The sequence below is a fragment of the Seriola lalandi genome, unplaced genomic scaffold, assembly GCF_002814215.2.
Source record: "Seriola lalandi dorsalis isolate HSWRI2012SDOR001 ecotype SW California unplaced genomic scaffold, Sedor1 jcf7180002054333, whole genome shotgun sequence".
Taxonomy (NCBI): domain Eukaryota; kingdom Metazoa; phylum Chordata; class Actinopteri; order Carangiformes; family Carangidae; genus Seriola; species Seriola lalandi.
Genome location: NW_019524886.1, coordinates 514,286 through 537,303, shown reverse-complemented (window position 1 = coordinate 537,303; position 23,018 = coordinate 514,286). Strand labels below are relative to the sequence as shown.

The 23,018-nt window shown below is 40.1% G+C and overlaps 4 protein-coding genes across 7 annotated transcripts; 1 reads left to right on the top strand and 3 right to left on the bottom strand.

Moving 5' to 3' along the window:
• Positions 1–1,988: 1,988 nt before the first annotated feature.
• LOC147819070 (inositol-trisphosphate 3-kinase A-like) lies at positions 1,989–7,372 on the bottom strand. Its single transcript, XM_087174265.1, has 7 exons — positions 6,373–7,372; positions 5,410–5,494; positions 4,649–4,862; positions 3,856–4,060; positions 3,615–3,716; positions 3,153–3,224; positions 1,989–2,953 (listed from the first exon to the last, which is right to left on the bottom strand). The coding sequence occupies exons 1-7, from the start codon at positions 7,246–7,248 to the stop codon at positions 2,702–2,704; spliced, it is 1,806 nt and encodes a 601-aa protein (XP_087030391.1). The 5' UTR covers positions 7,249–7,372; the 3' UTR covers positions 1,989–2,701.
• A 380-nt stretch (positions 7,373–7,752) lies between these two features.
• Positions 7,753–13,030, bottom strand: LOC111655793 (seipin-like). 3 transcript variants are annotated; one of them, XM_023407309.2, is made up of 10 exons: positions 12,900–13,026; positions 11,838–12,093; positions 11,646–11,724; positions 11,346–11,489; positions 11,183–11,218; positions 10,342–10,476; positions 10,140–10,237; positions 9,376–9,505; positions 9,119–9,197; positions 7,753–8,979 (listed from the first exon to the last, which is right to left on the bottom strand). In XM_023407309.2, the coding sequence occupies exons 2-10, from the start codon at positions 12,086–12,088 to the stop codon at positions 8,834–8,836; spliced, it is 1,098 nt and encodes a 365-aa protein (XP_023263077.1). In that variant the 5' UTR covers positions 12,089–12,093; positions 12,900–13,026; the 3' UTR covers positions 7,753–8,833. The 3 variants fall into 3 exon arrangements, with proteins under 3 accessions (XP_023263077.1, XP_023263078.1, XP_087030390.1); XM_087174264.1 differs by having other exon boundaries at positions 8,862–8,979; positions 9,074–9,197; positions 12,900–13,030; XM_023407310.2 differs by lacking the exon at positions 11,183–11,218 and having other exon boundaries at positions 12,900–13,030.
• A 712-nt stretch (positions 13,031–13,742) lies between these two features.
• Positions 13,743–16,375, top strand: rnaseh2c (ribonuclease H2, subunit C). Of its 2 annotated transcripts, XM_023407387.2 has the most exons (5): positions 13,743–13,822; positions 14,610–14,764; positions 14,967–15,079; positions 15,391–15,510; positions 16,125–16,375. In XM_023407387.2, exons 2-5 carry the CDS (start codon positions 14,611–14,613, stop codon positions 16,146–16,148), a joined length of 411 nt encoding a protein of 136 aa, XP_023263155.1. In that variant the 5' UTR covers positions 13,743–13,822; position 14,610; the 3' UTR covers positions 16,149–16,375. The 2 variants fall into 2 exon arrangements, with proteins under 2 accessions (XP_023263155.1, XP_087030389.1); XM_087174263.1 differs by lacking the exon at positions 13,743–13,822 and having other exon boundaries at positions 14,610–14,755.
• A 44-nt stretch (positions 16,376–16,419) lies between these two features.
• zbtb3 (zinc finger and BTB domain containing 3) lies at positions 16,420–22,891 on the bottom strand. Its single transcript, XM_023407359.2, has 3 exons — positions 22,755–22,891; positions 21,260–22,086; positions 16,420–20,687 (listed from the first exon to the last, which is right to left on the bottom strand). Exons 2-3 carry the CDS (start codon positions 22,081–22,083, stop codon positions 19,640–19,642), a joined length of 1,872 nt encoding a protein of 623 aa, XP_023263127.1. The 5' UTR covers positions 22,084–22,086; positions 22,755–22,891; the 3' UTR covers positions 16,420–19,639.
• Positions 22,892–23,018: the final 127 nt, after the last annotated feature.

The following is a 23,018-nucleotide window of genomic DNA, read 5'->3' as shown; positions in this document are numbered from 1 at the left end:
AATGTGAAACAGTTACCACAATTACCTGAGTGCTGAGAGTTAATCCCTTTTAGTATTCTTACAAGGATTTTCAAACGATCTTGCGGTCAGGGTTGAGCAGTATAGAGCTCAATAGGGATAATGGTGTATTTTAGGAAAGTCCATTGGTGCCTAAAGAAATTTTTGCCAAATTATCATTAGTTTTGTTTTTCTCCAGGCATTCCTCATAATTCATAAGAATAAACTGCATTTATAATTGAAATCTAATGCAGTCAAAAAGAGTGTTTAGATGATAATCAATGTGTTGTGCTGTTATATCAGACTATCACCATAAAGTTACACTGACAATGCCACAGGTTTCAGTAAGGTGCTGTCCTTGATTCTGCCAAGATTTCTCCCCGATCGACACACAAACAATCTGACAAGTTCAATTTTGAGAAAAGTTGAGTAAAAACAGGCGAGAAAAGTAATGCAGGTAACAAGCTAAGCTTTGTTTACTTTCAAATATCATCCCCATCAGACCTCTCCTTGTCCAAGCATATTCTAACACCCAGGCTTCAATCACACCTACGTGACTTACCTGCCCAGGAAATGCTACCTAAAGCGAGTCAAAAGCTGGCTAGCCCACGTGTTTGTGATTAATGGATCAAACTCACCTTCATCCAGTACACGTGTGACCACAAGGTTGGGGTAGCTTCTCTGACATACATTCACACGGTCCATCCAGAAAACCTCGTCAAACTCAGCCTTTGGGGAAACTGTCATAAACTTGTCATTTGGAAAACATTCAAAAACAACAGTGCCAAATGCTGAATCGGTTTTGTTGAGGTGAAATGTAAATTTGAACTTTTCAGTCAGCTAAGCAGTAAATTGTGTTAGCTAAAGCTAACTGTTAGCGTTAGCGTGGCGGAGCATCTTGCTAGACTCACAGACATAACCCGAAAATATTTACCGATTAATTTCTTTTTCCGTGGTAATATATCTTCTGAGGTATTGTGGAGCACCTGCCTACTGTCTGTTGTTCAGGATAGTGTCAGTAATCTCCATCCCGCCTGACTTCTCCAGCACGAACAACAACAGGGCGCCACCAGGTGGAGGTACTGCACCTGTACTTCGCACGTGTCACCTCCATGAGGTTCTGATGGTCTGCGGCGCTCAGTCAACTCTACGGTCATTTGTAGTTTGTGGTCCTGCTGTAACATTAGTGTTACATTAGCATAGGCACTTTACTTGAGTGTTTTTACCATTTTACATTTATTTGTAATGCTTTATTTCCTATTGATTTCTTGAAATTTTCCTGGAGAGAACAAAAACCACGTGGTTATAATTTGGTTGCAATTACAGGAAAAATAGTTCTCAGACTTTTATTTTTGTTGGTTCAACTAGTTCTGTCGATCTTATTATTGACCTCCAGACGATTTTCCCTTTAAGAATTGTCTCTATTTAAACAACAGTGAATTTATTGCTCATTCATTTATTATTGGAGACTTTCTTCATTTATGCTGAAATGTATGTATGTCTCTAGACCCATTTCGAAAGTGTAACAACTGATCACCATCTATTTTATCCATAATTGTTTCCAAATGATGTGGTTCTTTCCAGGATTCTTCTTAGATTATTTGGAAATAATTTGGAATTTACAAATCATTTGTTTGACAGTAGGTTTCCAGTTATTTAAGATTAAGTTTATACATAAAACATGAGAGCGAAAATACAATACATTGTTATATTTGGAAAAGTTGGGATTTCCACTTGAAGTTGAATAAAGTTCTGCAGATATGAAAAATATTTGGCAGCATATCATGAATTTGTACCAAGATTGAAGCTGTTAAAATCTTAGTCAGTCCATGGGAGTGTGTATTTATATACTTTAATGAGGGGATACATACTGTTTGCTTGCTTTCCTCTTTCTCTTTGTAGTTCATATATCTGTAACCTGTTGGTGTTATATGAAATGACGGGTGCATTTTTGTAGTGTCAGGGATGTTGATATATGAAGACTGAGCAGATCAAGGCATTCACTGTTTATTTCACTTAGGTTGCACCACATAATATGAGAAGGTGTTTTGTATCATCAGCTGTATTCAGCCTATAAGACAAGGAAAGCATAACATTTCAGCTGCATCATATGTAAATAATTCAAAACCCTGATAGTAATATCACATCTGTTTAACCAATATATCTTCATTCGTGTTTCAGGTGTCTTTTTATAGGCATGATTCATTATGAGTTTCCTTTGCTGCTATAAACAAATGAGCTTATCATGTGTTGCAACACAGGTGAGATATTTGAGTTTTCACAGACCAACCCAATGAAAAAAACAAACAAAAAAACACCAGCGTTGTGGTAAAGCATCAACATGTACAGGACGGACATCTTTGGATTTTTGATCCTTTACAAATGATAAAAAAAAAAAAAAAAATAGCAAGGAACGGGAAAAAGGTCATGTAAAGCTTAAATTCTTTGAGTCCATAACACCAGCCCTGTCTCCACTGTTACACTATGTACATGCCAGATGTACCACATCACATTTTCTATGATTTTAGCTGAATATTACTCCCTTGTTCTTCTTCAGCCTGTGAAGACAGATTCCTCCTCTGTTGTCTCTTCCAGTGAATGAAATGAGGCAACAGTTTAATGTGTAACAGCATCCGTTTCATCCACCTGCTCCTGAGTTTGAGTTTTCTTTAAGGGGCGTCTCAACCACAACCCTCAGTCTGCTTCATGTAAAACTCTTCTCATCTCCACCATTGTCCTCCTGTTGCCAGGAGACCACACTGATGGCCTGGCTCAGAGAAGTGATGAGGGAGGTCAGGCCTATGAGGTAGCCGTCCTCCCTGCTCCCCTCAGCCCACGGGACGTTGTGTTGGAGCTTGCTTGTGTCAGGCACAGGGATCGTCTTCCCAAAGTCTATCATCCACACACTGGCCTTGCTGCTATGGTCGTGGACAAAGAGAAGCGAGCTGCCAATCACCTGATCAGGTCAAACATATATTTATATGTAGATTAAGCAAGGATGAATTTGAGTGAGGTGAAAAGAAAATAAGAGACGAATGAAGATAAGCAAAAAGACTGATTCACTGATATTTCAAATCCTTGTTCTCCACTTCAGATAGAATTATTTAAAGCAGAATTTAACAAAAAAAGGGAAGGATTTGTCTCTGTAAACCAACCTCATGGGTTCTGAAAAATGATGAATTCATTAGTGCATCACTCAGGGCCAGGAGTCTGGAGTGGTATGCTTTCTGAGGGCAGAGATTGGAGGACAGAAGAGATAAACACTTGCAGTTTAGCTCCAAAAAATAGTGTTAACACAGGGTAAAACACTGAAATACATTGAGGAGATGGGACATAAAATGTATAAACAACAATGGCAGAGATTAGGGAGATAAAACTAAGAGAAGAAAGTTGTTTCAATATCCATTTCTTATTAGGTTTTGTTGTGTTTGACTTTTAAACTGACATTTAAAACCTTTCTATATGACGTAATATTTTTTTTTAACTCACACAGTTACATACAATCATGTCTGATATTATATTTACTATCTGCTCACCATAGTACGATGAAGGACAGCTTTTTTTAAAGGTGAGAGCAGCGTAATGCAATTAGTGTTTCTAGGATAGACAGAACTGACCAGGATGTCCAGCTCACTCCTGGTGAAGTAGAGCAACGCCTCTGTGACTTGGGCCAAGGTCAGAATTTTTCGGAAGTCCCGCTTGACACTTCCGTCCTCCATCTGACTCACACACACATGCAGAAACACAGCGGCACAGACGTGGCACATTTGAAGACTTTTATGGAATGAAAAAGGTCTGGTAAATAGGTAATTATGGGTGACATGAGTTGTGCAGTGATTTACTGGCCTTTACTCCTACCATGATGCCTTCTATCCTGAAGCCCAGTGTCGATGTAGAACTGGTTGTATCCCTCCACTGAAGGTAACGCCACTTGGTCACACCTTTCTGTGCATGTTCCTCTGCTGATGGAGCTGACGGGTCTACTTTCAGCATCTTTTGGTACATGTCGCTTCGCAGGGTGGCTTTGGTCCGAGCTTTGGCCAGTTCCTCCTCCTGGTATGTCCTAAAAAGGAAGCTCCCATATAATTCCTTGTGTAGAAAAACATACTGCTACATGGAAAAACCTGTGTTTATAGTGTTAGTATATTCCCTCAATTGTTTTAGTTTTGACCACCCTCACCAGAGGCATATTAGTTTAATTACACAGAACCTCACCAATCAACACTTATCAAGCTCATATAATTATCAGGGAGAAAGCAACTCTTTGCAATATAAGATCTATGTGAATTACATCCCTAATTTAGTAATTAAGGACGAAAAGGTGAGATTGTTTTGCCAACTGCTCAACATTTAAGCCAACATGGACAAGAAACCTTTAAAGTACTCAGTAAAATGGAAATTTGAACATCTACAATAGCGTGAAAACAAGGCAAAATCCACCTGACAAAGATCATGTAATATGGTCGAAAACTGCAGGAAAGCTAAGTGGAGCTCCAGTTGACATTTTTGTTTTTAAATCAGTTATTAAGGAACTGTAGGCAAAGAGGTTTAAGGTGAATCAGAGTGACACAAAGTGGTAAGTTAATGAAAAACTGGTGATCAGAGATGACCCTACTCCCACTCTGTACAATCAAATTTCTCTCAAACCTACCTGACTCCCATTTTGCAGTCCATGATAACAGGTCTCCTCAGGCCGCTCAGCAGGTCCTCCAGTCGGATGTAGCTGTGCTCCCCCCTAGTGACCATGCCATGGTACTGTGGGACAAAGGGTCTCAGCGAGTCTCTCATCAGGCAGTCCAGGCAGTTTGCCTCCACTTCATTGTACAGTTTCAGCACCTCCCCTCCCTCACTCAGCTGGAAGTTACCTGGAGACACCGGCAATGAAGGGACAAAGATTAAGATAATTATGGTTCCACATTGTAAATAAAATAAGAAGTCAGGATGTGGATATTATCTGATTTCAGGACCACTCTTCCAATTTTAAAAAGTTTTGTAAAGTTATAGCATGAACACCAAACTCCTAATCACTAAAATGATCTGTATGGAGTGGTGATGTCTTTTTCATGACTGCCTGAGAAAAATCAATACCAACTGTGATTTAAATTATCACTGAAGCTTCAATTTTAGTGATAATAATCAGGTAAACATGTTGTAGTCCTCTTTGAGGTGACAGGCCCTTACTTAGAGATCCTGACCTGATGAAATCTGTTCTAAAACCCGCTGAATGAAATCAAAATGGACGGTGGTCAAAAGGTGTTTTTCATAGTTCCTAAAAAGGTCACTCTGTGGAGATAAAAATAGTACTATTTACTTATGGAGCAATGTTGGCTTTTTACAGTTATCAGTAGTGTAGAGAAACATACACACTAGTTTCTGTTAGTGTTTGTTTTGGTTGAACTGTAACACACATGCCTTGATGTCCAGCCAGCTGGACCCAGGAGCTCTGCCGCCGCAGCGACCAGTGCATCATGGTCAGGTATGTTCTCCAGGAGCGACACTGAGGCACAGAAGAAGAGCAGAGTATGTTGTTGTTGTCGTTATGCTAAGGAGGAAAACCTGATAAAACATATCAAAAAGAGAGAGAAACATATGTCCGGGAACCTTATACAGTATTAACACCTCCTCGGTCATCAGTGTAGTCAACAAACAAATGTCAGTACATTTTGTGTTTACAAACAATGCATTCCTGGACAGTTATAAGCTGTTTTGTATATACACAAAACAGCTACCACACTAGACACAGACATGGCATTGAAAAACCAAAAAAAAAAAACCAAAACAAAACATGGGAAGCTAGAGTTGAAACTGAGCATGCTCAGTAGAGACACTGTTGCAATATGACAAGTTTGCAGTTTGAAGAAAATATCTATGTTATAGGGCTTCATCCTTCTAAATGCAAATGTTCGCATCCTAAACGTTACCATTTTGATGGGATGGTGATTCCTCTGTAAAAGTCTTCACCTTTGATTCATACATTATGGATTACTGCTCAATGTCCGACAATGTAAACAGACAGCATACACTGAGAAAATGAACATCTACTCCCTAGTCCTCCTGCAACTGTCTGCTCCAACAAGTCCTCCAACCTAAACAAACATATAGGTCGTTCTACTCCCATATCTGTAGCAGCAGCAGCAGCAGCAGCAGCAGCAGCTAGGCATGCAAACACCATTCAAATCTATCCTGATCAAAGTCCTCTTTCAAGCTCATGCAAAGCACCAGGACCACAGGTGCAAAGAACAGTTGAGAAATATAGTTTTAAGCCTCCCATCAACGACCTGAGCAACCAATGCTCATACTGGGATAGCAAATGCCCAAACTGAAAATATAGTTTTAAACCCCATCCATCCAATCTTCTGTCTCTGGCATTCTCACCTTCCTGAACGCCTTCCTCTTTTTGCCAGCATCCTCTCCTTCGCTGAAGACCTCATCACTCTCTGCTGAGGAGAGGTTGATGGAGGAGCAGGAGGAGGTGGAGGAGGATGAGTGAAGAAGCTTTGAGAGGATTGGATGTGGGGAGGACCACTGATGTGTTGTGGAGGCCCCTCTCAGCTCCTCAGCTTCTTCATTCTTCCCCTCAAGGGTTTCCCCGCTATCCTCGTCCTCTCCCTCTGCTACTGAAGTCGATCTCTTCCTCTCTTCACCCCCCTCTTCTTTTCTCTCTGACTCAAAACTTGAGTTTCTATTTCTCCAGTGTTTCCAGTCACTGCTTGTTCCCCCATCCCTTCCCTTATGATCAGGCTCCCTTTCTCCTCCAGTCTCCTCCACTCTTCTTTTCCCGCTCCACCTTCCTTTCTCCCTGTCTCTGTCTGTGTCAGCTTCACAGCTCCCCCCTAACTTCTCCTTCCTCCTCGTCCTCCATTTTGCCCTCACTTCATCCCTTGCACACTTTGTAGTCGGTTCTGCATCTTCTTTCCTTTCTGTGGCTTGAACAGCCTCATCATGTCTGAGATGCTGCTGGTGAGGAATGCTTTCTTCTGAATTGAGCTCATTGTCCCACTCTCCGTCGTCTCCGAGTCCACCTATACACTGGCTGTAAGGCGGGAAGCTCATTGCCAACTGGAGTCTGGGTCTGGATCTCAGTCTGACTTTCCTGCAGCTGCTGGAGGGCCCCTCACCGATCGTCAGGTGTTGGTACGTCTCGTCCGATAGTTTGGCAGAAAAGTCATTATTCATCATTTGCTTATTCTCTATCTCCATCTTCATCCCTTCTATGTTGTTGTCATCTGTTGTGTCCGTCTTTGTATCCATTGTGCGGTGTAGAGAGTGAATCTACTCCATGAGTCCGACATGTGCTTGTATGAAACAAACAGGAAATGTTTACAAGAGATGCACAGTTTTGAATATGTTTGAGGAAATTAATTTACAAGTCTAAATGCCCCTCTAACAAAGCCTCAGTGATATACTAAGCTTTCTCAAAAATGACACCTATGTCCATGTGTGTCCAACTTACCTCAGCTGTTAGTTTTCAGTGACAGAAAACTCTGTGCCTGTCAGTGTGTTACATCTCTCTCCCATTGTCTCTGCTGGTGCCATATTTTGCATGTAGTGACGTCATTAAGTTTCCAAACCTTCATAAAGAGGCGTGTGCCACAGGCTAAGAGGACATCTAGGAATGATACCCGCCTGTGACGGATAGCAGGACAGAAATAGAGTAAGGTGTCCTCCCACCAAATATGAGTGTGTACTTTGTGGGTTAACTGTTTTAGGGCGGTGTTTTCTGACTTCACAAAGGATTAAATAAATAGTCTGATGAACATTTTTTGAAGGTTTTATTGCAGCAATTGAACAGATGATATTTTAGAATAGATTTGCAGCTAAGCAAGACACATTTTGGCTAAAACTCAGTCAATTTAGAATATTTTTGTATATTAAAAATGCACATCTTAATCATAATGGTATATTTTGCTCAAGTAACAGTGTTTTAAAGTAACATTTCAGCCAGCATGACAGTTATAACTTCCAAGAGAAACAGCTCTAAAATCTGTTCAACACTAAATGAATAAAAAAGTCATTTTGAAATAAATATTCACATGTATAAATGCTGACAAAATATATATGATATAACCATCAAAATGTGATGTAATTGAAAACATTTTTAAAAGTCAGCTCATTACTAAGGAATGTTATTTCATCCTGCTTCTCTTAACAATAATGGATTATTGGTCATTTTCATGTAACACAAATTTTACCAGAGAGTGTTTCATTTAAAAAGCATTTGTCTAACAAGACTGAGACAAACTGGCTGTGCACTCATTCAGACCGAAGCAACAGCCAGTCACATAACTGACTCTGTCTGTTTGTCTTGAGTGTGTGTGTCATGAATTAAATGGTCATTAGGAAAATGGGATTGAAAGGTAAAAACTTTGGGACTTTGGAAAAGGGACATGAGTTCTAAAATTGTTTTCACTATCTAATTGTCACGTATTACATCTTTTTCTCTGTAGTTTTCAATATGTCTCTTTATATCAGAATATATTTTGTATTTATTTAACATGGAACAATGAAATAGTAAACATCAGGTCAGTGCTAAAAAGGAAATGACAATGAGAGATTTGAATGAAATGCTGAGGTTTCAGATGCGTCAATCTCATAAATCAAACGGTGTTTCCATTAAAGGTAAAATACCAGTGTGAATCAGAGTACATGAAAGAGAAATTGCTACTTTGAAGATCTACAGCTCAAACAGAGCAGCTCAGGTCATCCCTCGGCAATCTGTCAGTGTTGCACGGCCTCTTTCTGAGTCATTTTCAACCACATATTGCTCTTAAATCATCATTACATCTCAGTATGAGGGTCGCTCTCTGCACTCTCTCGCTCTCCTTTATTAATGTCCTCAGGCTGCCTCTGTCTCATTTATTTCAACCTGACTAAGTGTATGTCTGTTCTGCAGCTCTGTGCCGTTGCCAAAGTGCAATTGGGGCCTCTCCCGGCTCAGATTTGTGGGGGTTATCTGGAGGGGACCCAGCAGCTCTGCAGTACCTGTCAAAGAATTTGTTTCTGCAGTCAAACACACTATAACATACTCAGGTTGTCAGTACCAAGTGACTGATGCTAATAGCTCGAATAAAATTACATTTCTGTGTGCCTTTGTGAATGTGTCTGTGTTATTTCTTTGTACCCGCAGCAACATCTTTTTCATCCTCTTGCTCGTTGCTGTTCATGTTCTCCCTCTCTGACACCGATCCATCTGTTCTGAGCTGTAAACAACAAGGAAAACAAGCAATCAGAGGCAGTTGAGTTTGAGCTATAACCCCTGAGAGGATTTTGGCAATAATACACACTTGCGTAAACACAAACTCATGAAATGCAGTCTAAGACAGAACGCTGTGAGCAGTAAGTTCAGTGCTGTCTGTAGTAATATGCCCGTATTCTTGCCTGCTCTGGTTTCCATTCAACTCTCAGCAACAGCCTCATGTAGCTGAGGATGAAGAGGACACTGAGGAAGATGAAGTTACTGGAAACACCCACCAGGGCTGATGAGACAGGGAAGTAGAACAACAAGTATCTGACGAAAGGACACAGAGAGAAACAAAGAAAAATGTCATTTTGACATACAGGTGTGGTACTATGATGAGAGCTTTGTCTCAGTTTCAACCTCAGGAGATGATTTCCTGTAGCCATCTTCAACAACCCATAGAGAATACATCTGAACTTAATGTGCTTGAGCTGTGATTGTAGTTGGAGTCATTTTTTCCATTTAAGAAAAAGTGGCTTTCTATTACTCAAAACAGAAAGTGTCTGGTGGTTGTGGCCGTTGGTCTCTTGAGGCAACTGCTCATCCTCCACAACAAGATGTTTCTGTTCATCATCGTTAACTGTTGTGTTGAGTTGTTTTAAATGGAGTATAACCAAAACCTGATGTTTAACAAGACTGCTGCTGAAACATGTTCTCAATCATGAGCACTACACATGTCTTAAGGTGATGGCACATAATCAACATTTGGACAGTTATCCACAGGGAAAAATAAACTCTATGTGACTTCACTTTGAGCTGTAGGTTATAGAATATGTGAATTTCACACTTTTCTTCCTCATGTTTCATCAACAGAGAAATATAAGCGGATCTATGTATTGTTTCAGTTTCATGTTATAAATCCATGCTTTGACTCAGGTATGTGCAGTATATGAATGATTCTCACCTTATGCCAGTGAAGTGAGCGTGAACGTACAGCTGAGATGAGTAGATCTGCACCTTATTGGACAGGATCTCAATGACGGCTGTGACCGAGGGGGCATACTGAACATGAAGAAAAACTTATTGGATACACTTAAACAAAATATTTTTGGTGATTTGCTGTTCCAGCACACGTACACATGCTCACAAAGCAATGTACTACTCACAGGGTCGTCAGTAAAGTCGGAGAAGAGCTCCACCTCCAGCATCTGTTTCTGTTCAATGGCTCCGCTCAGAAAGGCTGGGAGGAAGAGCAGCGTTCCCATGGTCCTCAGCAGGTCTGAGCGGTATCGCAGCATGCTCTGATCACAACACAACAACACCGTCACCCTGGCAGCACATTACCAGAAATGATTTTATTCAGTCCTCTGGGGATTCATTAATCTTCTCTTTCATTACAAATGTGTGATACCATATCCCCAGAAGATGTTCTCAGTGATGGGATGCTGAATATTTAGGAAAGGATGACTGAGTGACAGGGTTGTGTGCTCAGTTTAATGAAAACCAACAAAAGCGGATTTCAGTGATGCTTTGTGGCAGTGGATTAGACTGAAAGGTGTTTCAAACAGGCCAATTTATGAAGGTGATTAGTATGGAGGTGCAGGAATATTTGAAAAATCTTATATTTTAAAGAAAACACCACAAAAAGTACCATATCAACACCTCTATAGTATAGTGTTATTAGGGGACTGTTGCACCCAGTTACATTATAACACCAATAGGGTTTCTGTTTTCCGATCACTCAGTGTTTAAGTAAGTGATCTCTACATCTGAATTAATACTAAATAATAATACACTGTATTAATATAGGCGCCTTACAAGGCCCTCAAGGACACCTTACAATGCACAGCAAGAAGAATTCACCGTGTATCTGTATCAGTCATTATTTCATATAGTCACCCCATCACCTCATTGCAGTGGAGCTCTGCAGCAAGCATAAGCAGCTCTCATCTGGCTCTGACCAGGTTGTGTGATTAAGAGGTTATTGTGCGTCAGCGCTGTACTCACAAAGCGAGAGCTGGAGGTGGACAGCAGTTGTCTTGCCTGAGAAACACACAGCAATGCAATACAGTGAATCACTGGAGTTTGCAGGAACTAGTAATGAAGCACTACTTGATTGTACACATGAGGCCATCCATTAGGAGCGGAGCAAATCTTCAGTGCAACTCACTGAACGAGCAGAGGAAGCAATCTGGCCTCCATCCCGAGAGAAACAGGTTGTCTTGACCATGAACATCCCCAGCTCCTGATTGGTTGGGGACTCAGGCAACTCCAGCTGCAGAGAGATCTGATAGGCCTGGCCAAATGTCAGCACCTGAAGATACATTTTAAAAAGATGATAATATGAATAAAACAGATGGATGACTGAAACATGGACAGAGATAGATACATAGACCAGATACATAGATAGAGGCGTATACACACACACACACACACACACACACACACACACACACACATTCATACATACATGTTTCTTGTTCCTCATGAGAGAGATGTTGGCCACTGGGTAAGAGCACAAAAAAGAGGAAGGAGACTCACAGTCTGTCCTGCACACAAAAATGTGAACGACTGAGTGTGAGTAAAAGCAAGAAAGAGGGAATAAAACACACTGTAAGTCTGTGTTTTTGTGATGCACCTGCTCATCATTTCACCTACACACCTGTAGTAATAGTGCACAGGTGTCGAAAAAGCCGCCTTGGGCATGTAAGAGTAGTAGAAGCTCCCATATAAAAAGGCAGCGAGCCAGAGGAGCAGCAAGATGACAGAGAAGACAACAAAGCCCTGCAAAACCTTCTTGCGGGTGTGCGACATCGCTGTAACAACAGCATCCTGCAGCCTCAGCAGTGAACGGCCAATGAGGACTGACAGTTCTTCATCATGTTGTGAGCGTAGGGGACTTTCTTGATCCATAAAATCTGAAAATCCAACAGACAATGAAGATTATGGAATTCTTTTGAAAAACAGATTAAGATGGGGTTAACCAAGAATATCTACAAAACTAAGACAGATAGTGTATTAAGGCATAAAAAATAACATAGAAAGATAAATACAATATCATTACAAGCATGTTTTAAAAAGGTGATATAATAGATGTAATTAAAAGGAGCATAACGACTCAGTTAAGTTGAGTTACTGAAATGTGTCAACAGTTTTCTCAAAAGTTATTAGGGCCACATTTTTCTCAGAAAAGAAACACTGTGCACTGTATACAGTCACATGAAGTTAAAGACACAAGCCATCACATTCATGATACTGATAGCTGAAAAACCACTGAGTCCAATCTAAATCACAAGCAGAGGCCTTTCACATCAGATGACACCAAACTGTGTCAATGGCCAACTGCTACTGTGGCAGTATTACATGTAACAAGAAGCAATCATTATACAATGTACTTTGCAAAAATGCAGGAGGATTAAAGGTATTTATCAGTGCTCCCCACTAAACTTCTGCCTGTATAATTAAGCTGTTTGTTTTCTCAATTCATGAAACTAAAGTTTTGATCATATTTGATCATTAAAAGAGGAAGGGAAAACATAAATGAACATTAATATGCAGATTTTCAGAACAAGAGTTATGTTGGAAAGAATTATTGTGCAGGGATACTAAAGCATTTTAGCTCAATATCCAAATCAAATCTTGAAGAAAACAGTTTAATTGAAATAACAATGTGGTATCCAACAACAGCATGCCTGCAACAGTCTCGCTATAAAAAAAAACTCACCTCCGCTTTCAGTTTCCCAACTATGAGCTGTTAGGAAATCACTTCTCCTTTCCCTCAACTGTCTTGGTCCACAGTGTCTTTATGAAATGTTGTGAACAGAAATAAAAAAAAAAAAAACCTTATCCCTAGCTCTTAAAAAGCTGCCATTGGACAGGGTTTAGTCCATCCCACATGAAGAGAGATGCTGGTGCCAACTGGAACAGAGTTCTTGGTGTTGAACATGACACTGACAACAGGGGTGAGGCTTGATGACTTGAGTTTATACTTTGAAAATATTTACCAGACAGGCTACACAACAGTATTATACTATGTCCTGCTGGAATGTTTTAGTGACACCACTGGACATAAAGCCAAATTATGTAGTTTATATTTAGGAGAAAACAAACAAAAGTAACATTTCAGAAAATCAAGGCTGCTGGTATAATATCATAACTCTCTATAATATAATATAATAATATCATATAATAAGAATACTTATATCCATCTTAACAACTGATATTTACATCCATGACAATGTTAGATGATAATTTGACCTCAAGGGCAGCCTAAAAGCTTATTCATTCACTGTATTTGATTGCCTAATCCAAACTTTTATTTTACTTTTATTAATTAGTTTTTTTTTTATTATTCAGTTGCTCAATTGTTTGTTTTTCTGCATTGCTGCTAAGTGTACTGCAAAGGCCTAATTTCCCCCATACTGTATACCACTCCTCGATAGTCTGATACTGTCCAATAGCGCCCCTAATGCCAAATATGTTGATGACCCCAAAATGTTCACATCGTCTCTCGTCGAGAGGGGGCGGCATCCTCTGGCAGAAAGGAAAAACCCCGCCAAAATAACCTCCAGCGTAGAAGAAGACGAATTCCTCCGTCTCGTCACCAATCACACGCGCGACTGTTGCTAACCAGAGATCTACAGAAAGGTAACGTTGGAGTTGAACTGTCTCTGATCGCTTAGGAAGTCGCTAAAAACGTGTTAAATGATGTTTATCAAGGAGTGAGAAAACACGCTAATGTGACAGTAGATAATAGTGGTTATGTGATAATGTTGTTTATATTTGGGAAAGTGTGCACTGTTTGTTGTCATGTCATATTTACAAACTGCCTGCACTGTAATTGCAGTTACTACGATTACTAAAGCTGCGACCCACCATTGTTTACTTTTTCAGTTAATCTTCTCAGTATTTTGACGATTGATCGTTTAGTCTATAAAATAATGAAATAATAGTGAAAAAATGTACATCCCTGTTTCTCAGAGTGCAAGGTGGTATGTTCAAATATGTTGTTGTATCTATCAACAGCTCAAATCCAAAAGATATTCAGTTTAATATGACACTAAACAGAGAAAAGCAGGAAATCTTGATATCTTAGATTCTTAAAATATTTGCTGATCATTTTTCTATTGATGGACTAACTGATTAATCGTCCAATTATTGCAGCTCTAAAGATTACGCCAATGGACACAGTCGATCAATCAAATTATTCGAATAACAGTTGTTCTACAGTGAAGGCTGACAATATGATGAGACAATATATATGTAAACACTAAAACAATTAGAGACTATTGCACACAACACATTATGTCATACTAAAACCAGTAAAATACTGAAAAACTTTTCATAGTTATTTCATTTTGGAAAAAATAGTTCACTTCAGAATGTAATGTCTTGTTATTCATGTGTGTTGTCCTCTCCTGTCGTCTGGTTGCAGGATGTCCTGTAATACCAGTGTTACTCGTGTTTGTGTGTCATCGGTGGGCCAGGCACAGCGAGCTCCAGTCCACCTGATGCCCTGTGAGATTGAACACAATGGGCCCGCCCAGGTCTCACAATACTTCACTGCTACCACAAAAGACCGTAAATATGGTACACTCAGAATATGTTTAATCTCAGACAGATTTTTAGTTTTTCAAAGCCTCTCTACCAGGAGACTAAAGCTAATCGTTACTGGAGAAGTTTGCAGTTCATAGAAAACACTGGTGGAGATACAACCCATAAAGAAGTAATCACACTGGGACACACTGGTGATTCTCTAACAACTATCCTTTGTGCATTTCTCCCATTACAGAGAAGACAGTGTCATTCAGAGGCCGCGGGCTGAAGGGGCAGGAGCTCAGCTGTCCACAGGGCTACACTGGCCTGGTGCTTAAAGAGATCAACAAGTCTGGCTCCGACCAAGAGGTAAACACCACTGACAAGTGGTCTGGGTCAGTCAAACATACAGCAAAGCACTGACTGCATAGGACATAAAATCAGACATGCAGATGAGTGGGTGAAGAATAGGTAAACAAAATTCCTAAAACAAGAATAAAAGACTCTTTGCTGCTACAAGTTGCTGCCATAGGGGGTTACCAAGGACAGACTTAGTGCGAAGTTCATGAAATAAAAAATAACAGTGCATTATCATTTCATTACTGCTGTTTGCTGCAGGGGTTGAATTTATGTCTTTTCACTTCAAAAATCAATTTTCATGTGCTTGTATGTGTGTCCAGGACAGGACAGTGAAGGTATCCTCTGTGTTTGACAAGCTGACTTACTGGAACCTTGAGACTCCTCCAAACTCCGACGACGCTGTTGTGATGGCGATGGATTGGCCGGAGCTGGCTGAAGCGGTGAGGTGTTTTTTTTCTTTATGTAGACTGTAGTTTAAGATAAGTTCATTTATTCAATGTGTAATATTTAACTGATCAGTGGCTTGTATCATTAAGCAGAATGAAAGTTATCTGGTTAACTTAAGTTGAGTAAAGCTGCTGCGTTTTTTCTTCATGCTATGTTCCATATTTGATGGGGTCCATATTTCACTTGGCAAATCTACACTGATCCCCTCACTTATTTTCTTGTGAGGAGAATCAAAGCATAGTCCAGCATACTGATTCACTAACAATAATTTTAATCAAACCACTAGTTTCTGCCACAGAAGCAAGTGCTATTAAAATGACTTCTACAGCATAAACAATTTCTGACAGCTTGTCTTTTACTGCGCATGTAAATAATCTGTATGACTAGCACATACAATATGGTTCAATTAAAATTGGATTTCTAGGTAGCAGCTTTGCTGTTGGAGCAGTATTGTGGTACCATCCTTTTAATTGTTTCTCTACAGTTTAACAGATAGTAACAAAACTAGTATTGACAACAATATTTAATCAGAATATTTGGTTGGAAATACAAGAATACAGAGGCAGACAGATTTGTAGGTGGAAGCTGATATTTTGTCTCTTCACAGATCCATGGGCCAGTAGAAGACTGAAGAGACACAAAACTTCCTGCTAAAAGAAGGCAGGCTGCAGTCACCTGAACATGTTAGGATGAAATGTACAGTTTGCTGGTTACTGGTCACAAAGATAACTTCAGATATGCTAACCTGTTTAAAAGTACTGTTTCATAGCAATAGGTAACAGGTGAAATGTTTATATTTTTGTATATGTGCTTTTGTAGAGAAGTAAAGAAAAGTAAAAGATAATGTTGACTGAACAACCTGTGAATTGTGTGATTCACTGAAACATTACAACATATACACATTGTTTGGTCTGAACAGTGTTTATTCACAAGGTAACATTTAGATTAGGTAGATCATGAAACCTAAATAACCAATGACTCAACTGTCCCTCATGAGTATCCACTCTAAAACTCTTAGGTTTGTATGGTAGTACTGATACTAATCAATTTTCATTAGGTCAGCTCCCAAAACGTGAAATGCTGCAGAACAATAAATTCCAAAGAGTCATTTAGGCACATTTAAAGTTTAAATCTAAACATTTAAAGAGAAGGCAGAAGTACTGCATCTGTTGAAGTGTGCTCATAATGTATATTCAGTCTTCTACATGAGAAACACTACAGAATACGCAAAGCCAAACACGTAAAGAGCGGATCCCAAAAGTTATTCACCCCTCCCTCACTTCCACTGCTATCCTACCAGGGAATGTAGGCTCAGACAAATAAAACCAGTTTCTATTCCTAACAACTTTTAATTCACTCGGATGGGAAATGTCATGTAACTTCAATGATTTCAGGAGAAATCATAAGGACAAGACATGCACAGTGCTAAGAGAATCCAACTGTTTACTGTAGGCTACTGTATTGTTTGTCATTTAAATACTGCTAGATCAGCCAAGTTGGAGCAGCAATCTTCATGGTAAGTTTGTCCTTACAATAAAATGAAATACTTTTCCATAGCATTTAGACACTTTAGTTAGTTTGTACAGCTGCCACATTGATATTTATGGTCAGTTGCCTTATTTAGGAATCTTCCTAATCAAAGACTTTTTACTGCACTGCTAAAGGAGGTGAAGAAACAAGGCAAAGTACAGGCCATATAGCACCCATGATTTCCTACTTCATCAAATATACTGTATACATCTGCTATTGATGATGTGACTTTATGAAAAATGAAGCAAGGAAAAGCTCATATTTTAAGTTTTATAGGTTATAAAATGGCACAGTCTGAATCTATTTCTAGAACGTGTGTAGATATTTGCTGCCACATGAACAACTCTCGTGGTTGCATCCTGTCAATATAACACCAGACAGTACAATGCTACTACATTTATCAGTCAAAGGTTGCTGGCACAGATTCACACTGGAAAGGCAGTTGTACAAATTAAAACTGATAAAATTCAAAACACAACAGCTTTCCCTTATTTGTGTTTTAAGTTGATATAGTAAACAGTAGGTGTAGGTAGGTGTCACAGAAGTCATTCAAACATACATTTCCTGAATCATCCCCTCTTCCAACAATGAAGTTTGTGATCATTTTTATACTCATACAAATGTATAAATAAAAGATCAAGATATTAAAACAGTACAAACTTAAACTGTAAAACACCTCTTCAATTTTACAAAGAGTAGCACAATAGCACAGGTGTCAGCTCAGTTTTAGGGTTCTACAGAGACAATGGTCATACAGTAACATTAAGTGTTTGATGAATGAGTGCCAATATGACAGCCACATGGCTGGTGTTTACTCTGTGTGTGTATGAGTTATTGTATTTCTGTACTTATGGGGATACAAATGTCTGCAAAAGAATAGACAACCAGGGTATCTGAGGGGTGTTTACAAATGTAAAAGTATTTGACAATGTTCAGATAAGTTGAGCAGAAGAAGTGGCACAACTAGTGACAATTGTGCAAATGTTTTTTTTTTAAATAGGGGCCAACAGAGAGGCAACTTTTTGAGATTTTGATCATCTGATCACATTACATATATATGCCTTATACTAACATAGAAGTGTCATATGTAAGTATGTCGCTTAAATCAAGTTTAAATGGAAGTAAATTATGCAACTGTCAAAATAAGCAGATTGGTTTTGGTAACTTTCTCAGTTTATTTCTAAAAAAATAACATAGTTAAATAATAATAATAAATAATAGTTAAAGTCTGACTGAATTTTTAGCAAAGCCCGAATTAAAGACCATAAATTCATGGCTTAATTTTCTAAAATCTAATTTCAGAAAATGTAAGACTTTAAAGACTTGTAAATACCCTGGAAACATTTCAAAGTCATGTTCAACTATGAATTTAAATTAATCAGCGACTATACTATTTGATTACAGCTTCGCAAATATTTTCTGATTATTTTTGTGTAACAATATGTTTGAGTTTTAAACTATTTTTCTGGATGAAATAAATAAATAAATCATCCCCACAAAGGAGATTATGTTTTTGCCTGTGTCTGTTTATTTGTCAGAAGGATTACGGATCCAGTTAAAGGGCCCCATCCAGGAAATCACTTTCCTTGACAATGCCAGATAGGTCAGTTCCTCTGGAAATAATGAATGGATCTTGATGCAAAAGAAATCTGACATATTTATGGTGTTTACATGTATGAATTTGTACAATTTGAGTAGATCTAGATAATAATGCAGATCTGGTGAAATAAAATGCTGAATCTGCATTTCACACAGATGTGTACTTATTATTATTAATACCTCTGCCAAGGAGGTTATATTTTCACCCACATCCGTTTCATGGTTTTTTTGTTTGTTTATTTAGCAGGATGTGTGGAATTGTTTGGTCTTAGCAGAGGTATGCGCTCTACTGAGTGCCTTTGTAGTTGAGAAAATAATCAGTAATTGCTAGGGATCGACCGATATGGTTTTTTCAGGGCTGATACGATACCGATTATTGGTAATCAAGGAGACCGATAACCAATATTTGGAACCGATTTGCCAACACAAAACAACTGCTGTACAAGGACACTCACCGAGGCGTCCAGATGTTTCTATTATTTTGTCCACCCCATTCATATCAGTGAAAGTAGGCTAAATAACAGAAACACCTCTGTATAATGTAACACAGCTCCAAACACTACATCCTCCACAATGATAATCAACAACTTTCTAAAACAATTTTAATAAAAAAACTGAACATTAAAACCTTCATGAAGGAGGATTTACTGCAGGACTGTTGTATTAGACTACATCAGTTTTATCTAGATGTTCAACAACTGAGTGTATATTAGTAATTATCAGTTATATGCACAGGCTACAAAGAGCCTGACTGGAATTAATTGGTTGATTTTGGTGTTTTGGTTAATTTAATAGTTTTATCATATATTATTATTATCACGAAATAAGATGTTTTACCCCCCCCTTAAAATGTAATGCAGTAACACGTTTACTCGGTCGATCCCTAATAATTGCAGCCCCACTTGTTTTAGGGTTGAAGTAGAGTCAGAATATTCAGTTAAAGTTTAGGTATGAGTGTTAAAGTATAGAAATACCACAGTGTGCCTGTTTGTGTTAGCTAAGAGGTGGTGGTGGCTGGGAGGGCTCCACATCTGCCTTGTTGCGTTTGGCTGGCAGCGTGTGGTCATGAGCTTTGCGAATGTGTCGGTACAGGTCGCCTGATTGTGTGTAGCTCCGATAGCAGTAGCGGCACTCATAAGGGCGCTCACGTGTGTGCACAATAGCGTGACGCCTTAGTGTGTACGTGCATGAGAAAGTCTTCCCACATACGCCACATGTGGGGACATCCTCCACAAAGTTCCCCATAGAGTCCTGGAAGTCCTGGAAGTAGGCGGGAGGGTCTGAATGCTGCTGGGCTGTGGACGGAGGAATGAGGGAAACGGCAAAGGAGGAGGTTTCCTGGGAGGAAGGGGCAGCACCAGAGGAGGAGGAGGAGGGGGAGAGAGGGAAGGAGTAGTCATGGGAGGTCATCTGTTGGAGGCCCTGCGGGTGAGAATGGAGAAACTGAGGGCTGTTCAGCTCCTCATCCTGGATGTCATCTTCAAACTCATCCTCCACTTCCATCACTGGTTCTCTCTCTCTGCTTCTCTCTTTCACCTCCTCCAGCTCTTCATCAGATATAACAATGGCCTCCACTTTGACTTTCACATTCTCTCTATCACTATTGTCTGTCCTCACTCTGCCCACATTTCTAGTGGTAGGTGAAGCTCCCGTATCCCCTTCAGGTCCCTTAAGGGTTTGTGTCTGAGGTGCAGTGTGAAAGTCAGAGCTTTGGCGTTGGAGTGACACAGCGCTCTGGATTCGGATTTGGGGAGGTGCACGTTGAATCGGCGAGTGCGTCGGGTTGGTCTGTAAGTGTGAGGTGGGTACTGACTTTTGGATTAACATGACCATTTGTTGTCCTCCGCCTAATGTACCTCTGTGGTCAGTCTCTGAGGGTTTCCTACAAGAGTCATTGTCATGGAGCAGTCGTGGTACTTCCTGATGTGGGCTGGGGGAGAGGCTGGATTCTGAAAGAGCAACCACTGACCGACCTCCAGCATAACTCACTGGGACCAGGGAGGAAGAAGATGAGGAAGAGGGCTGCTGGTTGCTGCTGTGGCTAGTGAAAGAGAGAAAGAAAGGAAGGACGGAAGATAAAAACTACTTTTTTAGTAACAACAAACAGTAAGAATGCCCATCAGTACATGGAGGTGTAGCAGGTGTACAGGTGTACAAGAAGCAGGCCTACAGGCGTTCCTAATAAAGTGCTCGGTAAGTCTATTTCCTGAGTTCAATTTCAAATTAACTTTTTACATACAATGCTATTTCCCTACTACACAGACTGATATATCATCTATCACACTGCACTGACCTCTACTATTCCCTGTACTTAGTACTTTATGTTCACAGTATCCAAATACTTGTGCACACTATGCATATTTGCCATGTGTATTTTACTGGAACCACAATTCCACATTCCTCTCTTAATGTTCTTGGCATCTTTGCATGTGGATTTAACTATGGTTTTGTTTTTGTGTTATTGTATATTTTCTTAATTCTTAAGTGATTATTAGCGTTCGTTGACTTCTATTCAACTGTTGGGACAAGGATCAGACTAAAGATTTCAGGATGCTAACAAGCTTGAAAACACTGGTCACAAATCTCATATTTAGTCTATAAATTTACACAGACCTGTATGTCTCTGTGGTGCTGCAAGGGCTGCAGAGTGCAGACCCTTCCCCGTGACCTCCAGTCCCCAACCTGATGTGACCAGGGACAGACTGGCCAGGGATGAGGCCCTGCACCAGCTCTCCGCCTGGGGTCAGAGGAGGGGCGTCCATGCCTGGTTGGGTGGTATCAGCAAGGTCAGGGCTCAGAGGAGTGTGAACTCGTGCCTCTGATGACCCTCCACCAGTCCTCCGCTCAGACTTCACAGACTCCAACTGCCTCCTCTCAGCCACTACAGACACTGGTGAGAGTGGCACTGCCATGGCAACCGGATTCATGTTATCTCCTGCCATGGCCATCACAGGCTCAGCTCCACTGTCACCGCCACCTTCTCTTCCCATCTGGAATGCCTTCCTCACACCTGCGCTCTCCTCAGAACGAGTGCTGTCTGCCTCAGCCAGAGGCCCTCGTCTCTGCAGTCGTCTCTTGCACACTCTCACCACCTCATTCATATGCAGAAAGCTTGCAGCTGCCAATATGTCCTCCACTGGTGGAGACTCTTCCAGCTGCAGCACACCTTCATAGACAAAATCCAGGAGCAAGCCAAATGCAGCAGCTGTGACAATGTCGCTGTCAAGTGTGACAGAGCTGTTGCTGCCGTTACCACCATTGCCCCCAGGGGAATCTGAGTAAAACATGTGGAAGAAAGGCGAGCAGGAGGCCAAAACAGCCCGGTGAGCCAGGAAACGGGATGAGCCCACCAGGACAGTGCAGTCACAGAGGAAGCCCCGCTGGCGCTGGGAACGCAGAGCTGACAGTAGCTGCTGGGAATGCTGGGGGAACTCCATCACCTGAGCAACAGAAAGGATGCAAACAAGAGAAAGCAGAGATATAGAGATAAAGAGAAATTCTGTTACTGAAATAAATCACCACAGACAGCTCTGTAGTCAGCTGCATAAAGTATAATGAAAAATATTTTGGCACTTCTCTTACGATTTCTTCAGATAAATAAAGGCTTTCACAAATTTAATGTCAGTCATCTCTTTTGGGACAATATCGATAAAGGGTCAGGTCACCCAAATTACAAAAATTCCATCCATTGTTTTTTTTCTTAAAAGAAAAATTTTCCCGTTGAAAAATAAACAATGAGGTATATGGATCATTCTCAGTCATAACGATAGAGTTTATAGAAAGGCACATTGCTATCAAGTTTCCCTAGTGTTGATTTTCAAACACCACGAATCAAATTCTATTCACTTTTATGCTGTTCAAATTATGGCAGAAAACTTATCAAGGACCTCAAAACGCTGGCATATAAAACCAAAGCTATGTGCATGGATAGGTACAGTATCACAAGGGAGAACTGGCCTTCTGAAGTTAGGTTACAAAGTAAATACAGTGTTATCCCTTAAAACAGGAATAACGTCAAAACGTAACAACTAAAAAGAAAACATTTCAGTTGTAAACAACAACACAAGCTGTACAATTTCATTAAACATTAGAAAAGCTGGGTACTCACGGAAAGCAGGTCTGTTTTTCTTTAAACTCTGTTTATTGACATTTGAGTTTCCGGACAACTGCCATCCTCTAACATATCTAAATGTACGTTTCCATGGTGATCTGCTCGAAGTCCTCCGTCCACTGTCACGGTCTTCGTCTAGGACCTCTTCATATCTTAACATGTAACGCTACATACAAACAACACAGCCAGCTGCAAGCAGGTGAGGATGAAACATGGCAAACAAAATTAAATGTACTATGAAAATATTGTTCCAAATACCAA

What these genes read in the sequence shown, in the direction of transcription:
- LOC147819070 (XM_087174265.1), bottom strand. Translation starts at nt 7,248, where the DNA reads ATGGATACAAAGACGGACACAACAGATGACAACAACATAGAAGGGATG. An exon ending in CCAGCTGGCTGGACATCAAG is followed by an intron (nt 4,863 to 5,409) that starts GCATGTGTGTTA and finishes CGGTGTCTCCAG; the next exon opens with GTAACTTCCAGCTGAGTGAG. An exon ending in TCAGGATAGAAGGCATCATG is followed by an intron (nt 3,717 to 3,855) that starts GTAGGAGTAAAG and finishes TGTGTGAGTCAG; the next exon opens with ATGGAGGACGGAAGTGTCAA.
- LOC111655793 (XM_023407309.2), bottom strand. Translation starts at nt 12,088, where the DNA reads ATGGATCAAGAAAGTCCCCTACGCTCACAACATGATGAAGAACTGTCA. An exon ending in TTGCTTCCTCTGCTCGTTCA is followed by an intron (nt 11,219 to 11,345) that starts GTGAGTTGCACT and finishes TGTGTTTCTCAG; the next exon opens with GCAAGACAACTGCTGTCCAC. An exon ending in CCACCTCCAGCTCTCGCTTT is followed by an intron (nt 10,477 to 11,182) that starts GTGAGTACAGCG and finishes TGTTGTGATCAG; the next exon opens with AGCATGCTGCGATACCGCTC.
- rnaseh2c (XM_023407387.2), top strand. Translation starts at nt 14,611, where the DNA reads ATGTCCTGTAATACCAGTGTTACTCGTGTTTGTGTGTCATCGGTGGGC. An exon ending in CACAAAAGACCGTAAATATG is followed by an intron (nt 14,765 to 14,966) that starts GTACACTCAGAA and finishes CTCCCATTACAG; the next exon opens with AGAAGACAGTGTCATTCAGA. An exon ending in AGTCTGGCTCCGACCAAGAG is followed by an intron (nt 15,080 to 15,390) that starts GTAAACACCACT and finishes ATGTGTGTCCAG; the next exon opens with GACAGGACAGTGAAGGTATC.
- zbtb3 (XM_023407359.2), bottom strand. Translation starts at nt 22,083, where the DNA reads ATGGAGTTCCCCCAGCATTCCCAGCAGCTACTGTCAGCTCTGCGTTCC. An exon ending in AGCACCACAGAGACATACAG is followed by an intron (nt 20,688 to 21,259) that starts GTCTGTGTAAAT and finishes CTCTTTCACTAG; the next exon opens with CCACAGCAGCAACCAGCAGC.